This window comes from Camelus bactrianus, chromosome 8, assembly GCF_048773025.1.
Source record: "Camelus bactrianus isolate YW-2024 breed Bactrian camel chromosome 8, ASM4877302v1, whole genome shotgun sequence".
Taxonomy (NCBI): Eukaryota; Metazoa; Chordata; class Mammalia; order Artiodactyla; family Camelidae; genus Camelus; species Camelus bactrianus.
In genome coordinates, this window is record NC_133546.1 from 13,153,670 (window position 1) to 13,173,407 (window position 19,738).

General features: G+C 35.0%; 1 protein-coding gene across 4 annotated transcripts in view; it reads right to left on the bottom strand.

The window, feature by feature from the left end:
* The window catches only part of ESR1 (estrogen receptor 1), a 336,829-nt gene that overhangs the window by 124,029 nt on the left and 193,062 nt on the right, over window positions 1-19,738 (bottom strand). For all 4 annotated transcript variants that reach the window (XM_074368144.1, XM_074368145.1, XM_074368146.1 and 1 more), the window contains one exon: window positions 8,036-8,371. In XM_074368144.1, coding sequence (XP_074224245.1) covers window positions 8,036-8,371 — 336 coding nt within the window. The remainder of the gene's footprint in view (window positions 1-8,035; window positions 8,372-19,738) is intronic.

A 19,738-nucleotide genomic window follows, 5' to 3' on the forward strand; every position in this document is an offset into this window, starting at 1 on the left:
AGACCACTCTGTCGAGACTGGGAGAGGTAGCTGTTTTTTGTTTTTTTTATTTTTAAATAAACACCTTTATTTTAATTTTTGATCATCAGCATCTGTGTAAAGTGGCAGAAAAATACTCGAAGCCTCAGAACGGTGGAGCAATTAGGCATTGCTTTCAATAATCAGTCTATTTGCATTAATTAATCACTTTATGATGCTTTTCAAAATGAATGTTTCTTTTTTCCCTTTTTTTCTCCTTTTTTTCAGTTTTATTATGTAGAATTATTACAGTTCAACTGCACATACACATTATATTGCATGTAAATACATATATACAGTATATGACACTTTTTTTAGTTTACATATATGTACTAATTATTGTTTCTAAGAACAGATTAGATCTTTAGCTTTTTAGACATGCATAGTTATCAAAGGAATAAAACCAACTACAAAATAAGAATCACACAGAATGTAGTAGCCCAATCATAAAGGACAGTCAAATGTGTTTACATGTATTTAAGAAATCAATCATCTTAGTTGTAAATAATAAGTAGTTCATTTGTGTTATTATTATTATTACTTATTTATATTCCTCATATAAATGATGTCATATGGCATTTTTCTTTCTCTTTCTGGCCCACTTCACTTAGAATGATAGGTAGCTGTTTTTTATCTAATCCATAGAAAACAATACAGAGAGTCAAGGAAAATGAGGAATATATTCTATACAAATTAATCTGAGAAATAGACTAACAAAATGGAGATAAGTAATTTACCTAATAGAGTTAAAAGTAATGGTCACAAAGATGCTCACTGAGGTTAAAAAAAAAAAGCATGCTCAGAGTGAGAATTTCAACAAAGGCATAGGAAATATAAGACAGTATCAAACAGAAATTACAGTACTGAGGAATACAATAACTGCACTGAAAAACTCAATAGAGGGATCCAGTGTCAGCTACATCAAGCAGAAGAAAGGACTAGCAAATTCAAAAACAGGGTAGTGGAATTCATCCAGAGAAGCGAAAAGAAAAAAGCACGAAAAAGAGTAAAGACAGCTTAAGCAATTTATATAAGGACAACATCAAGAAAACCAACATTCATATTACAGTCATCCCATAAAAGAACAAAAAGCAAAGGAAATAATAACTTAAAACTTCTTTAACCTGGAGAAAGAAACAGACATCCAGAGCCAGAATGCTTAGAGAGTTTCAAATAGGATTAACCCAAAGAGACCCACATCAAGACATTAAAATTAACGTATCAAAGGTTAAAAACAAGGAAATAATCTTAAAAGCATCAAAAGAAAAACAACTTGTTACATACAAGACTATCAGTAGATAATACTATCAGCAGTTTTTCAGCAGAAACTTTACAGGGCAAAAGGAAGTGGCATCATATATTCAAAGTGCTGAAGGGAAAAAAAAAAAATCCAACCAAGAATACTCCAACCAGCAAAGCTGTCCATCAAAATTGAGGGACAGATCAAGAGTTTACCAAACAAGCAAAAGCTGAAGGAGCTCATCACCACTAGACTAGATTTGCAAGAACTGTACTTCTTCAAGTTTAAATAAAAGAATGCTAATTAGTAACAAGAAAATATATGAAAGTATAAATCTCACTAATTAGTTAAATATAAATTCAGAATACTCTAATGGTGTAATGATGGTGGGTAAATAACTTATAAATCTAGTATAAAAAGTAGTCAAAAATCTATAACTACAATAATTTGCTAATGGATACACAAGGTAGAAAGATGTAAATTATGACATTAAACATAAAATGTGGAAAGAGAGTAAAAACATAGAGCTTTAGAAGTTGTTATCAACTTAAAATAGACTTACAAGTTCTTACATGTAAGCCTCATGGTAGCTACAAACCTATAGCAGATACACAAAAGATAAGAAGAAAGGAAACTAAACATACCACCACCAGAAAGAAAGTCACCAAACCAAAAAGAAAAAGAGCAAGAGAAGAAGAAAGAAACAGAGGAATTACAAACCAGCCAGAAAAAAAAAATAACAAAATGGCAATATGTGAACAAAGTTATCAATAACTACTTTAAATGTAAATGGACTAAATTCTCCAATGAAAAGACAGATAGTGACTGAATGGATTAAAAACAACAAAGACAGAAAAACAAACAAGAAAAAAACCCCTAAGATCCAACTATATGCTACCTATAAAACACTCACTTCAGTTCTAAGGACACACAGACTGAAAGTGAAAGGATGAAAAAAGGACACTCCATGCAAACGGAAACCAAAAGAAATTGTGATAGCTATACTTAGACAAAATAGAATTCAAGCAAAAGACTTTAATAAGAGACCAAAAGATCATTATATAATGATAAAGGGGTCAATCCAAGAAGAGGATATAAAATTTATTTAAGTTTATGTACCTAACATAGGAGCACCTAAATACATAAATCAAATATTAACAGCCCTGAAGAGAGAAACAGACAGCAATACTAAATAGCAGGTTACTTCAATACCATATTTTCAATAATGGATAGTTCACTCACACAGAAAATCAATAAGGAAAACACTGGACTTAAACTATATATTAGACCAGATTGAATTAACAGACTTTCCATCCAATAGCAGCAGAAAACACATTTTTCTCAAGCACACATGGAATATTCTCCATGTTAGACCATAAAATAAGACAATACATTTAAGAAGACTGAAATCATATAAAGCATCTTTTCCAACTACAATGATATGAAACTAGATATCAAGTACAAGAAAACTGTAAAATTCACAAATATTTGAAAATTGAACAAACTGCCACTGAACAATAAATGGGTCAAAGAAAAATCAAAAGAGAAACAAACAAACAAAAGAACCTTGACACAAATGAAAACTGAAGAACCTACCAAAACTTACAGAACGCAGCAAAGCAGTTCTAAGACAGACGTTTACAGCTACATTAAGAAAAAATGAAAGAGCTCATTAAATTGAGAAAAAAAGAGCTTAAAATAACCTAATTTTATACCTCAAGGAAATAGAAAAGAAGAACAAACTAAGCTAAAAGTTAGTAGAAGGAAGGGAATAACAAAGATTAGAATGGAAATAAATGAAATCAAGATTAAAAAGACAACAGTAAAGATAATTGAAACTAAGAGCTTTTTTTTGGAAAAGATAAATGAAATAGACAAACCTTAGCTAGACTTATCAAGAGAAAAAAAGAGCTAAAATAAATAAAATCAGAAATGAAAGAGGAGACATTATAACAGATACCACACAAATACAAAGTATCGTAAGATACTACTATGAATTAGTATCTGCCAACAAATTGGACAACCAAGAATAGATTGATAAATTCCTTTAAATATATAAGCTACCAAGACTCAATCATGAAAACAGAAAATCCAAACAGACAATTACTAGTAAGGAGATTGCACCAGTAATCAAAAACATCCCAATAAAGACAAGTCTAGGATCAAATTGCTTCCCTGGTGAATTCTACCAAACGCTTAAAGAGGAATTTCAACCTGCTACAAACGAGGAAAAAAAAAAAAAGAAAGAAAGAAAAAGAAGAAGAAGAAGAAGAGGAACACTTCCAAAATTATTTTATAAAGTCATCATTATCCTGATACCAAAACCAGACAAGGACACTACAAGAAAAGAAAATTACAGGCCAATATTCCTGATTAACATAGATGCAAAAATCTTCAACAAAATGTTAGTAAGCCCACTTCAACAATACGCTAAAAGAATCACACACCATGATCAAGTGGGATTTATTCCAGGGATGAAAGAATGGTTCAACATTTGCAAACCAATCAATGTAATACACAACATTAACAAAATGAAGGATAAAAAATCATATGAGAATCTCAATAGATACAGAAAAAGTATTTGCAAAATTCAACATCCATTCATGATAAAAACTCTCAACAAAATGGAAACACCTCAACATAATAAGAGCCATATATAAAAAGCCCACAGCTAACACCATACCAAACAGTGAGAGATTGAAAGCTTTTCCTCTACAATCAGGAACAACACAAGAGTACCCAGTCTCACCATTCTTAATCAACACAGTATTGGAAGTCCTAACCATAGTAATTAGTCAAGGAAAAGAAATAAAAGACATCCAAATTGAAAAGCAATAAGTAAAACTGTCTCTATTTGCAGATGACATGACATCATATATAGAAAATCCTAAAGATTCCAGCAGAAAAACCATTAGCACTAATAAATTCAGTAAGGTTGTAGGATACAAAAGCAATATACAAAAATCAGTTGCATCTCTATACACTAACAACAAACTATCAGAAAGAAAAATGAATGAAATGATCCTGTTTACAACTACATCAAAAAGAAAAATACTTAGGGATATAGTTAACCAAGGAGGTGAAAGATCTGAACACTAAAAATCATAAGATATTGATGAAAGGAATTGAAGAAGACACAAAGAAATTGAAAGATATTCCATGCTCATGGACTGGAAGAATCAGTATTGTTAAAATGTCCATACTACCCAAAGCAATCTACAGGTTCAAAGCAATTCCCATCGAAATTTCAATGGCATTTTCTACAGAAATAGAAAAAATTATTCCCAAATTTTATAGAACCACAAAAGATCCCAAATAGCCAGAGCAATCATGAGAAAGGAAAACAAAGCAGTAGGCATCAGTATCACATGGCCTGATTTCAAACTATATTACAAAGCTATAGTTATCAAAAAGGTATAGTATTGGCATAAAAACAGATACGTGGATCAAGGGAACAGAATACACAACCCAGAAATAAACCCATGCATATTCAGTCAACTAATATCTGACAAGATAACTAAGAATACTCAATGAGAAGAGGATAAGTGTCTTTAAAAAATAATGCTGGGAAAGCAATATTCACATGCAAAAGAATGAAACTGGACCCCTACCTGTATCACTCAAAAAAATCAATTCAAAATAGATTAAGCATATGAACATAAGACTTGAAACCATAAAACTCCTAGCAGAAAACATAGGGGAAAAGGCTCCTTGACATTAATCTTGGCAATGACTGTTTTTTTGGATTTGACACCAAAAGCAAAGTCAACAAAGCAAAAACAAACAAGCGAGACTTCATCAAATTAAATAGCTTTTGCATAGCAAAGGAAACCATCAACAAAACTAAAAGGCAACCTACCAAATGGGAGAAAATATTTGCAAATCATGTATCTAATAAAGCATCAATATCCAAAGTATATAAAGAGCACATACATATCAATAGCAAAAAGCAAAAAAAGAACAAACAAACAAACCCAATCTGATTTAAAAAATGGGCAGAGGAAATGAGTAGACATTTTTCCCAAAGAAGATATACAAATGCCAACAGGTACATGAATATACGTTCAACTTATCATCAGGGAAATGCAAATCAGAACCACAGTGAGATATCACCTCACACCTGTGAGGCTGGCTACCATCAAAAAGACAACAGATAATAAGTATCGGTGAGGATGTGAGAAAAAGAGGGAATCCTTGTGTACCGTTGGTGGGATTGTAATCTGGTGGAGCCATTGTGGAAAACAGTAGATTCCCCCCAAAATAAAAAATAGAACTAGCATATGATCCAGCAATTCCATTTGTGGGAATATATCCAAAGGGATTGACAAGATATCAAACAGGATATCAAAGGGATTGATAACAGGGTATCTGTACTCCTATGTTCATTGCAGCATTATTTGAATATGGAAACATATCCACACCTTGGATATAGAAATAATAGATGAATAGATAAGAAAGATCTGATAAATCTATATGGACATAGATATAATTATGACATACTATTCAGCTATCAGGAAGAAGGAAATCCTGCCATTGGTAACAATATGGATGAACCCTCAGGGTATTATGCTAAGTGAAATAAGCCAGACAGGGAAAGATAAATATTTCATGGTATCACTTATCTGTGGAATCTTAAAAAAAAAAAAAAAGCCAAACTCATAGAAGGAGAGTAGAAAAGTGGTTGCCAGGGTTTAGCGAATGGGACAAATAGAGAGAGGCTGGTAAAAGAGTATAAACTTTCAGGCATAAAATGAAAAGGTTCTGAGGGTCTAATTCAAAACATGGTGACTATAATCCATAACACTGTATTGTATACCTAAATAGCTGATTTGCTAAGAAATTAGAACTTAAGTGCTCTTACCAAAAAAAAAAAAGTAAATAAGTGAGATGATGGATGTTTAATTAATTAGATGTAGGGAGTCCTTTTACAAGGTCTTAAGGATATCAACTCACCATAGTGTGTATTTTAAATATAATTTTGTGTCATTTATACTCCATTAATGCAGAAATTTTTAAAAATGAAGTCACTTTACAACTTTTTTTCTACTGATAGCCAGCGGAGGCTAGCCAAACCTTCCGTGCAGGTGTTTGTAACATACAGTTAATTCTAGGTACTTCTACAGCTGGCTTTCTTACTGCCCTTCTTACTAATGAGGTTTCTCTATTCCCTCTATGTTAAATTACTATTATTATTAATCTCAAACTATGACCGTATAAATGTAATATTGTCTGTGTTAGATTTCCATGTGAGCTATTTTTTTAAATGACAGATGGTATTCAGATATATAAAAGCTTTTCAAAATGTAACTTTGTCAGATTCTCTGAAAAGCTTGACAATCATCTTCAAAGATGATTCCAGAAGACTTCTTTCTTCCTTCACTTCTCATCTATTTTAAATCAATGACTTTTTAAATTCTGTTTGGCCAGACAAGTAGGCTTTTGCTTTACAATAGTTATATTCCAATGGCATATATAAAATTTCATTTTTGCCTTTATAATTCTTTTTTTAAAACCATCAAATATTGAGACACAGTTTGGTTCAAGGATTTTGGAATCATTTCGGTCTTTTAAACTAATATAATCAAGTTACAGAGTGGTTTTGCTACACGTCTCATTATCATAAATTTGTTTAGTTCTGGGTTTAACAGCGGGACAAGTAAGCATGGACATATTTTCCTTCCCTTGATTTGTCTCCGTTTTATTCCTAAATTCAGAAGATTATTGCTATGAATTCTTCATCCACTGGTAATGTATTGGAACTTAATTCCCATTGTTTCAAATGCCCTTAAAATTTTTATGATTATAAAAATGTCATGATGGAAATCTACTAAGTATGAAAAATATATACTTGAGTTGAGTAGTGCTCTAGAAATTACCAAAACTTCATTAGGGAAAATATACGCTTATAGGGCAATAAAACTTCACAGCAACAAAGAGTTGGCTCTCAGCGATACAACCAGTCATTATTGGTGTTTTTCCCTCTTCTCCCAAAGAGATTATCTATTTTTTTAAAAAAGGCAATAACAAATACAAAGATAAAACCTATAACCACACTACATTTAAATTCCAACATTTACTTATCATGGATCTGCTTCACATGAGAATGCTAAGGCAGAGAAGTGCTCAATAAAACTTTTAATTCCAAAGATGGCTGGGAGTTTTTATTTGCCAGTTGGACTGATCCTAAAAGTCTAAATACGCCTATTCATCCCCATGTTTCCAGGTAACCCTAACCTCTGCCACCAAAATAGATGCCCTCTGTCAAGGCTGGATCACAACATGGCTGGCCCTGGTTCAAACGACCACATGTCTATATGTTAATATATGCAAACACGTGGAATAGTATCTGAGGCCAGATATATGTTCACTTGGTCTATAACAGATCAGTGAGCTCTAAAATACAAGTACAAAACTCCCCATGTATTTAGTTTAGTAAAAAACATCCCATGCTGCATAGGTAATAATTTCAGCTATTTCAAAGAAAGCAAACAAGACAATGGCTGCCTAAATCCATTACTCATTTGATCTATAAGCCCAGAAAAAAAAGATTTAACTTCCTCTTGCCTTGGATCACCTACGTTAGCTCCTGAATGGATATGATGGGGCATGGAGGAGGTCATTTTTTAGTCTCATTTCCATAATAACTAGAGTTCTTCTCCCTGAACAACAAGAGCAAAGTCAAGTTTTACAGGAACACCAGTTCTGAGAGTATCAACCAAAGGACCAGTTCCTTTGTTAATGACACTTAAAAAGAGAAGCTGAGCTTAGTGTTCTTACCTGGCACCCTCTTCGCCCAGTTGATCATGTGCACCAGCTCCCTGTCTGCGAGGTTGGTCAGCAAGCCCATCATTGAAGCCTCATTGAAGGGTCTGGCGGGATCGTATTCGGAATAGATTACGGGGGGCTCAGCCTCCAGCAAGGCACTGATCATCTGGTCGGCGGTCAGCGACAAGACCGGGCTGTTCTTCTTAGTGTGTTTAATCAAGAGAGAGCTTGGCCAGAGGTTGGCAGCTCTCATGTCTCCAGGGAGCACCGCTTCACTCCTGCCCTCCCCATCATCTCTCTGGCGCTTGTGCTTCAACATTCTCCCTCCTCTCCGGTCTTTCCTTATCCCTGAGAACACGGGGAAAGAAAAGAAACCCAGCTTACTCTCTCACTCCTATGAACTTTCATATGAAAACCATCCTCAATGTGAACAGCCCTTCATTTCATTTAAGAAAACAGTTTGGGGGCACAGTTGTGCTGGTAAGTGTTTGACAACCAGCTGTCCAAGAGAAAAATAAAAAGGCTTTGATTTGTAGCATTCACCGATTTCCATGGTATAACTACTCCTACTGTGGCAAATTTCAAGCTACTTGTCTGACATCAAGCATCTTACAAAACTCCTGAAAAGTTAACAATAGGCTTTTGTGAACCAGGACAAGCTGGTTCTAACAAATCATTGGGGTATGTGTGTGAGTGTGTGTGTCTGTGTGTGTGTGTGTTAACAGATGCTATAAAAAGGACAACGTTATACTAACTAGTTATTCTTGAAATATGGCTTAGCATCAAAGATTGCTTCTGCTGTAAATATTCTTTTAATAGTAAATTAAAAAGTCACTTTAAAAAAGCATTTAATAAATGTCTTTATCATCCAAGTAGACCTCTTAATGGAAGACACAGACGAGGAATGATTTACCCAAAACACCTCTGACAGCCTCCGGACCCCACTGGCGTTCAGGTAGCCTTTCATTGTTACCAGGCTGCACCGCACCACCTGAGGAATTGACCAAGACCCTCAAGTTGTTTACCTGGTTCTAAGATTTTCACAGATGCATTTCTATTTTCCTAACATAAAAGTTTTAAAATAGTTGAAAATAACTTCATGCAGAGCCGTGGTCCTCACTAACTAAATGATAGGGAGGAAGGAGACCCCCAACCTCTTTTGCAGATTCTCTGAGGTTTGGCTCAGTAACTTCACCTGGAAGAGTCCAGGCTGTGGTGCTGAAATGTATCAGCAGAAACAAATCGTCTGAAAGGACAAAAATTAACACGAGCTTCCGTATTTCCAAAAACTCTAATCTCTGCAAAATGTGTCAGACAGCAAGAGTTCTCAGATTTCCATAAAAGAAATAACCATTTTGGAAAAAAGTTAACACACTTATTTTAAATATTAAAGACATGAGACATAAAAACACTATGACATATCACCCATTCTCTTACTCCAAAACAAATGAATAACTAATGTCAGAATTTTGTTCTAATTTGTCAAGGAATTTGAACAAAAGTTAATGCCTAACTTTTATTCTTGCAGGTGTAGATTATATATGTTAGATGATACTAAAAATATAAGGAAGCCACAGACCTTTCCTATTTGTTCAGTATTAAAATAAGCATTTCCCAGAACTCTTAGAATAAGCATTAATTGTAAAGATTATTATGTCTAATATGCACTAAGCACTCACCATGCGGTTTAAGCACTTCATATACACTTAACGAAAATGTAAGTATTTTACAACAAATGTAGTCCTTACAAAAATCTTGTAAGGTAAATACTGGAAAACTGTTGCTTTAGAAAGGTTAATGAACTTGTCCAAGGCCATTCTTTATTACTATGATTTAAGATCCTGGCTCTGAAATGAAGATTTTTTTTTTCAGTTAACAGAGTTTTAAAATAGTATCCATTATCAACCAAGCTGACAAATTTAAAGGCACTTAGAAGGAAGATATGTCAGATGAGAAGAGTCGTATCTGACCAGCTGTTGTCCTCAGTCAGGCATTTCAGCTCTTTCATTGCAGGATGTGCTAGTGAGATTATCGTATCTGAATGAGGGGAGATGACACCCACACTCTCCTCTCAGCTCATCAGAGCACACCTGGAGCAGCGCACTTACTGCTGGATGTTGCACATACAAACAAAACAAGTCTACTCAGATTAGAGTAACGAGGTTGGCGAGGAGATGTGAAATCAGGTCACATGGAGAACCACCGAGGAACTAAGAGGGGTTTGCCTAGAGAAAAGAAGACTTAGAGGAAACATGAGTGTCACCTTCACATGGGCTGTACTGTATAAGATGGCCTCATGATCAGAATGTTTGTGTCCCCTCCAAAATTCCTATGTTGAAATCTGATCCCCAATGTGATGGTACTTGGAGGTGGGGCATTTGGGAGGTCATTAGGTCTTGAGGGTAGAGCTTTGAGGAATGAGATTAGTGTCCTGGTGAGAAGAGGTTAGAGAGCCAGCTTGCTCTCTCTACTCTGTGAGGATATGAGAATACAGCTGTCTACAAGCCAGGAAGCAGACAATAGATTTGCCAGTAACTTTGGACGTTCCAACCTCCAGAACTGTGAGAAAGAAATGTTTGCTGTTTAAGCCATGAAGTCTCTGGTATTTCTGTTATGACACCCCAAACTGACTAAGAGAGATGGGTTCAACTTGCTCTTTATGAGTCCAAATGGTAAAACAGAAGAAATATGTGGAGACTGTGAGTAGTCAGAGCTCATGATAAGGAAAGAGTTTGTAGTACACAAAGCTGACAACAAACTAGAATCTGCTGCCACAGGAAAGGATGTGTTGGGTCACTGGAGGTGTTCAAGGATAGGCTAGATGAAGACTTTATAGGGATGCTACAGAAGGGATTCAGTTATCCAGTAAGCATTTGCATGAGGTGACCTTCAATATACCCTCCATCCTGAGATTACATGACTCTGTGATCTTCCATTTGGTAAGACCAGTAGCTTTGGAATGAAAAACAAGAAAAGAAGATCAAAAGCAAAGAGTTCCTTTAGGTTCACATTTCTTAAGAAATTCTGAGGTCGGAATTTTGAGAGGATGATTCTGATTGGTATTTACCTACTTTGGTGGGAACTAGGGTCAAAAAAAAAAAAAAACACATTGTTCTCCAATCTTAGTCAGTGTATTATTCAATTACTTTGTCCCCCTACTTTGCAATTTTAGAAAGAGATTGAGAATGTGAACAGATCTCATTGAAAAGCTACAGCATTCCAATAAAACCTTTTAGTATCAGATCTACGTGGGAGGATAAAAGCAAGTGACTTGAATAAAGAAGAGATGGTTATAGGTGATACTGTTTTTCCCCAAGATGCAATCAAGTTACCTGAGAAATCCTGTTGCAACTACACACAAGCATTTCACTTTTTTAAAAATAAAGGTTATGCCTTCTAGTATAACTGTAATTTACCTTCATTTTAAAAGATTTCAAAGGTAAAGATAAGTAGACAGAAGATTAATGAAGCAAATATAATATTACCACCCACTTTAAAAGGCCCCAGCAGCCCTTCTACAGACAATCTGATTTCCAGAAGAAGAATTGTGAACTCATTTCAGGTTCTAAAAGTGGCAGTTATCAAAAATTGTTTATCAAAGTATTTGTTAATTTCATAAAGATTTGTTCAATACTTACCATGTATATTCACAGATGATGTAGCAGTAAACAAAGACAGATCATGTTACCCTCCATCAAGTTTTCAGCTTGGAGGGAGAAAGCTATTAATCAAAAGTTATTCTGTATTCATTGACTGAAATGAATGAACTGCGCAAAACACGATGGAAGGGAGGAAAGGATGCAAAGGGGAGGAGACAAAGAAGGCTTCTCTAAGAGATAAAGTTACATTTGAGCCAATACATGAAATTTGCTTTCCTGGAGGAATTTAGAAGTAGACTACACAGGAGGTTCAGGTATAGTACCACTTAAAGCAGTGAGCTGAACCATCACACCTCTTCGAGTCTCAGTTATTTCGTTCAGGTTGATGAACACAACACAAAAATGGCCACAGGCTTGGAATATAGAACACTAAAACATGGCTGGAGAGACCAAGGAGAGAGCGGGATATTTTTAAAATCATCAAATAGTCAAACAGGGTAAGGAATATCCACTAGCATTAACAACTACTTTCTCAAATTTACTCCCAAATAACTGCATTCTTTCAAATCCCAAAGTCTCTATAAAATGTACAAGCAGAACAAAAAGAGAAAGCAGTACATATTGCACGGCCAAGGGCATGAGATAGGATCCCAGGGCACAGCTCAATGAGGAAAGCAACCAATTTCATTTGTAAATAGTAACTGTCATATTATCAGTAACATACCAGCATCATTACCAGGGACAACACTGCACAAATATTTCATAGTAGTTCAAAAAAAATAATCAAAGTGGAATTGAGAGAAACAGGTGAAAAATGGCCCAACTTCTACTTCTATTTTAACTTAGGTTAAATGAGAACTGCAGATCAGAACCAGTAATTACAGGCTGAATCACTGTGGGAGATACAGACAGTTCCTAATTGTACTCAGTCATGGCGTCTAGGAGTGGCATGCACAACTGAAAGCCAAAGATAAGATTAAAAACTCATTCTGTGCTCCCTCCCAAGACTTTTTCCCGAAATTATTTGTAGAGCAGCAACATAGATTGATATGTATTTTACTTCCCTTCGTATAAATTATTTTAACTATTTTGGTATGTTAACAAGAGATCAGACTATCAGTTCACAAAACAGAGGGGAAACAAAACAATGAGCTTATTAGATCATGCAAATATAAACAGGCAGCCTCCTGACAGTCAAGATACGCATCTGTGACAAACAGCACTTTGGCTTATAATGCTAAATAAACAAGACATGTTGTCATTCAGAACTCAAAAATGTCATTTTCCAGAATGATTGAGCAAAATATTCAGCAGCTCAATACACATGTCATGTAACGAATACACCAGTGTACAAACATTGGCTCTCACGTTGTGTCACTCATTAGACAAGTTTGTCCAAGTAAATTTCTTTACACTCCTGTTTAAAAATTTTAAGCTTTACAGTAATCCAAGGGTTACCCACTGGTTTCATATGAGGGCTTGAGAAACAAACTAGCTCTCTTCTAGCAAGCTCACCATACATGTGAAATGCCACCAGTATGAATTTTATCCCTGTGGGTTCAGCCTTCTCTAACATGCATGTCACACTGTTGCAAGGGTTTAGAGGCTGAGTATAGAATCTCCACTTAGTAGCACTCAGTGTGAATTTGAATGATTCTAATTCACTAGGAAGTGTTAATTTAAGGGAATTTATTAAACTAATAAACATAGACCACTGGAATGAAAATGAAGGGGAGAGAGATGGTGCCCAAGGCGCTCTCGAGGTAAAGGCAGGCCCTAAGGAATTCGTCCACGGCTGCCCGGGATTGAGGAGGAATTCAGCAAGGCCGTGCAGGGGCTGAGTCCTGGCAAGGAGAAAGGGGCTGAAGACATCAACTGCTTAAAGTATTATGTCCTGGCCCTAAGATAAAAAGATCTGCCCTAATGTGTCCAACTAGGAGTTTTGAAAGATTACCTCTAATATTTTAGATTTTACTTAATCATTCTTTTTTTTTTTTCACTCTGTAAATTCTTTGGCTTGGCCATTGTATTTCAGGAAAAATGACTATACTATCTGAATATTCATTAATTAATAGAATCCACTGGATTATTTGCTTCTAATGCATTCTGTATTTAAAATTTCTTTTTCTGAAATGAACTTTTTCCTTCTTAATACCCTTTGCCTCTACAAAAAGCTACTATAACTTCTTTAAAGTTATCTTCTCAGTTTCCTAAGACTATGTATTATTAAATATTTCAAACATTTGCATAATCATCTTTCTTTTGTTTCTCAATAATTCCACATTATTCATGAGGTATTAAAAAGCCAGACAGAGAAATACGCTAAAAGCTTTTTAATTCAACATGTTGAAGAAAACAGAAGTGCTGATTAGTTAAGAATTAAATAAAGAACTAATGAAACTTGCACTAGAAAAACTTCCCCACATCAACTCTAATGCTTTTTGTTCAAATACTAGAAATGAATCCTATAAGGTGAGTAGCTGTTACAGTCCCCACTTAACAGAGGAAAGAAGTTTAGAATAACCGTCATGCCCAAGGTCACACCAAGGGCAGCACAGAGATTTCAACCTAGGTACATTATGTAATTATAAATAATCATTAATACTGTCATGTGTCATCAACGATACACTGAGAGGCTGTGAATGATCCAGTTCATTTAAAGCTGCCTGACGCTCTTCCTCTCCCTCCTTTCATGTCCAGCAAATCACCCCAACCTGAATTTCCTCACATCTCTCTTCCTTTACAACCTTTCACTCTGTCTCCGCTGCCACCTTTCCAGTTCACGCCCCTACCCCTCTTTGCCTAGATGGATGCAGCAGCTTCTCGTTTGTCTCCTTGCCTACCTCCAATCTCCCTTCCAATCCACTGAACTGGTGATTGGTCAGTCTCCACCACACACCTGCTTTATCCTGTTACTGTCTGTCTAGACCTTTCAAAGACTTGGGGTTACAGCAGGAGCTGTCTCACTGTGCTCTGAAGACTCTTGGCAACTCTAAGCAGGCATGAGAGGAGGTGTGACTGGGGCTTCTGGTTGCCCCATTCTCCCCATTTGTCTAAAGCAGCTGTGTGTATGTGTGTGTGCGTTGTATTGGGATGAGGCAAATAACTTATTTTTAAAAAGTCTTAATGGTTATATTTTACATTTAAAAAGCCACTAACCTACTGAATAAAACCAAACATTACACTGACTCAAGAATCTCCACAAATTATCCCAAAGTACTTTCAAATCTATCATTATAAATCCTCTCCACAAATGTTAATTTTTAATAAAACAAGGTTGGCCTGTGCCACTTTTTTGGATACTTTCCAGCATCACCACCTCGTGCTCTTTCTGTGTTTTTTATGTTGGCCTCTAAAGCCCAAGTCAAATCTTGGTTTATCCACAGTCACTCCTTGACCCCACCCCAACTTTGTTAGCAACATTGTTAACAACTGATGTTTAAGTAAGCAGAGAATCAACATGGATAGAACTGACCTCAACTATATCATTAATCGACTTGATCTAACTGATAGTTACAGAAAACTCGACCAAATAACGGATGAATACACGTTATTTTCAAGCTCCAATGGAACATTCACCAATACAGACCATATTCTGGGCCATAAAAAGACCCTTAACAAATTTTAAAAATAGAAATGACACAAAGCATGCTTTCAGACCAAAATGGAAATAAACTAGAAATCAATAACAGAAAGCTACCTTGAAAATTCCCAAATATTTGGAGATTAAACACCACGCTTTTAGAGAATCTATAAGTCAAATAAGAAATCTCAATAGAAATTTTAAACCATTTTGAACTAAGTAAAAATGAAAATAAAAGTTATCAAAATTTGTGGGATGTAGGAAAAGCAGTGCTTAGAGGGAAACTCATTGCATTAAAATGCATTTATTAGATGAAAAATAAAATATTTATTATTTATATTTATATATATATTATCTAATATGTTTATTAGATAAAAAGAAAAATATATCAATAACCTAAGCTTCTGCCTTAGGAAACTAGAGAAAGACAATCAAGTTAAGCCTAAAGAGAAGAAAAGCAGAAGAGAAAAAATAAAAGAGCAAAATTTAATAAAATTAAAACCAGGAACACAATTTTAAAAAATCAATGACACCAAAACTGGTTCTTTAAAAAGATAAAAAAAAATTGATAAACTTCTAGCTAGGATAATTAATAAAAAACAAAGAAGACATAAATTACCAATATCATAATGAAAGAGTATTCACCATCATTGGTCCCATGGACATTAAAAACATAATAAAGAAATACCATGAACAACTCTATGCCCACAAACCTGATAATTTAGACACAAGGAATCAATTCCTTGAAAGATACAACCAACCAAAACTTACACAAGGAGAAACATTGTATCCCTATAGCTATAAAAAAAATTGAATCAATAATCAATAATCTTCCAAAAAGACATCAACAAACCCAGGTGGTTTCACAAGTTATTTTTAATAATTAATTAAGAAAAAAAACGTGGTAATCCTCTTTGATCTCCTCCAGAAAACAACAGCAGAGGAAACTTCCTAACTCATTCTCTGAGTCCAGCACTACCTAATACCAAAATCAGATAAAGGTGTTAACAAGATAGGAAACTACAGACCAATACCTCTCTTGAGCATTGGCACAAAATCCTCAACAAAACGTCACCAAGTTAAATCCAACAATGTATACAAGGAATAACACACCATGGCCAAATGGGGTTTATTCCAGATATGTAAGGCAAGTTCAATATTTGAAAGTACATCAATGCAATCCACCACATCAATGAGAAAACAGAAAAAGTCACGTGATTACATCAATTGACTTATGAAAAGCATTGACAAAATTGAATACCTTTTTATGCTAAAGAAGAAATAACCAAGTTGTCTTGTGTAGGTGAATGGGTAAGCAAAACAGTGATACATTCATACAATTGAACACTATCCAGCAATAAAAAGATGTAAGCTATCAAACTATAGAAAGACATGAATAAAACATAAATGCTAATGTTCCTAAGTGAAAGTAGCCAGTCTGAAAAAATTACATACTATATGATTCCAGTTATATGGCATTCTAGAAGATAAAACTATAGAGAAACTAAACAGATCAGAGGTTGCCGGTGGTTCAAGGCAGCAGGGAGAGGGTGAATGGGTGAAGCACAGATTTTAAAGTGGGAGAAACTCGTCCATGTTTCACTAGTAGAAACTCTTCTATTTTACAGTAACTGTATTGCTGTAATGATGACTATGACATAGTTTAAAACTATAAAACTTTACAAAGAATAAATCTAATTTATGCAATTTAAAAAATCATTTAGGATGTCAGAGGATTCCACAACGCACTGCAGAATGCTACAAAATAATCCAAATGTATGACACCAAACCTTACTGAAGGAGGTGAAGAAAGAAGACGCTCACTTAAATAATCTGGAAATAAGTGGAGTCCCTAAGACTAAAGGCAAAAGGAATTATACGTAAACACTATACTCTAGTTGATAAAGTTGTAAAAATTGTGAAATCACTACCTAGGTATATTGGAATTAAATCATTAAGTAATTGAATGGCAGATGGTGGGAGCCAGGTTTCACACTGTTGGGGTAAGAAGTGACAGGTAAGTAGGAGGAGATTAGAAGGATCCACACTGTAATGACAATGTAATGAGACATCAGTATGTATTTATGTTTAGCTTAACATAGATACAAATGGTTACATATAAAATACTTATAAATATGTGTGAAACATGGGCTAGTATAAACATATCTCCTTGCACTGCCAACTTAGAGGTCCTAGAGGTAACAGTACCCCAGAAACACCAAGTATGTCTACTGTACAGATTTTGGTTTCCAATAAGAAAACCATAACTCCATAGGAAAATAGCTGATTCTAGAACTGGTGCAGAGAATATACAAAATGAATCTGAACCCTCTCAGAGTGACAGAACTAAAAGGAAGCAAGTTCTCAAAAAAAAAAAAAAAAAGCTGTCCCAGAGTAGTAAGTGTAAGTCAAAAGGATACAGGAGCTAACTGAAACAGCTCCCAAGGCCAAAGCTGGAACAAGATCAGTAACACAATAAATAAATGAGTGTTGGATTAGGCCCCAAAACATACATGCTCATGGGTCTATACTGATATAAATAAATGACTGAATAAATTAGTAGAGAATAGACAATTCCAAATAATTCATGTAAATCTCCACCCTTAAGGCATAACCCCCCGACCCCTTAAGTACGAGCTACACTTAGTAACTTCCTTCCAAAGAGGACTATATGGAAAAAAAAAAGAAAAGAATAACTCTACAGTCCAGAAACCTGGCAAATACTGCCACAAGTCAGGCGATCAAGGTTAACATCAACAGCGATAAGTCATACTGATGGTGTGCACCCTTGATTTGATGCGATGACAATGGTACTTACCTCCATGGTCTCCCTCCCAAGAACACGTTAACCTCAGTCTAACCAAGAGGAAAATCATCAGACAAATCCAAATTGAAAGACATTCTACAAAATATCCGACTAGGAATCCTCAAAACTGGCAAGGTCATCAAAAACAAAGTCTCAGAAACTGTCACAACCAAAGGGGACATGACCACCAAATATAACATATCACGATGGGATCCCAGAATAGAAAAAAAAAGTGTTAGGCAGTAACTTAGGAAATTTGAATAAATTACGGACTTCAGTTAATGATAAAATATCAATATTTGTTCATTAATTGTGATGAAGGTACCATATAGTAATATAAGATGTAAGCAATAGAGGAGAATGGGTGTGGGATGTACAAGAACTCTCTGTACTATCTGCAATAATTCTTTAATTCTAAAACTGATCTAAAATCAAAAGTTTATTTCTAAGAGTCAATGATATAGAGACAGAAACACTGAGCAAGAAGTGCTTTTATAGAATGTGGAAATTAATTTTATGCTGCCCTTTCATTGTTTGGAATAACTAGTCACTGTCATTCAGGCTGCTCTATTGAAGGAGGATCACTGAATCATTCCTACTCAAGAACTTGAGTCAAAATATAATTCTATACCAAAGCAATACTGAGGAAAAAGAACAAAGCTGGAGGAATAACACTCCCAGACTTCAGATAATACTACAGATCTACAGTAATCAAAACAGCATGGTATTGGCACAAAAACAGACATATGGATCAATGGAACAGAATAAAGAGCCCAGAAATAAACCCACACACTTATGGTCAATTAATCTTTGACAAAGGAGGCAAGAAAATATAATGGAGAAAAGACAGTCTCTTTAACAAGTGGTGTTGGGAAAACTGGATGGCCACATGTAAATCAATGAAATAGAACATTCCCTTACACCATACACAAAAATAAAACCAAAATGGCTTAAAGACTTAAACATAAGACAAGATACCATGAAGAAAATATAGAATATATATATAGAGAATATAGAATATATAGAAAGAGAATATATTCCTAGAAGAGCATATAAGCAAAACATTCTCTGATATAAATCTCCTAGGGAAGCCTACCAAGGCAACAGAGATAAAAGCAAAAATAAACAAATGGGACCTAATTAAACTTATATGTTTTTGTACATCAAAGGAAACCATATATAAAATGAAAAGACAACCTACAGAGTGGGAGAAAACATTTGCAAATGATGCAACTGACAAGGGCTTAATCTCCAGAATATACCAACAGCTCATACAACTCAATAACAAAAAAAACACAAACAACCCAATCCAAAAATGGGCAGAAGACCTCAATAAGCAATTCTCCAATGAAGATATACAAATGGTCAATAGGCACATGAAAAAAAAATGTTCAACATGCTAATTACTACAGAAATGCAAATTAAAACTACAATGAGGTATCACCTCACACAAGTCGGAATGGCTACCATTAAAATGTCCACAAACAACAAATTCTGGAGAGGGTGTGGAGAAAAGGGAACCCTCCTATACTGTTGGTGGGGATGTAGTTTGGTGCAGCCATTATGGAAAACAGTATGGAGATTTCTTTAAAAAAACTGAAAACAGACTTACCCTATGATCCAGCAATCCCACTCCTGGGCATATATCCAGAGGAAATGCTAACTCAAAAGGATACATGCACCCCAATGCTCATAGCAGCACTATACACAATAGCCAAGACATGGAA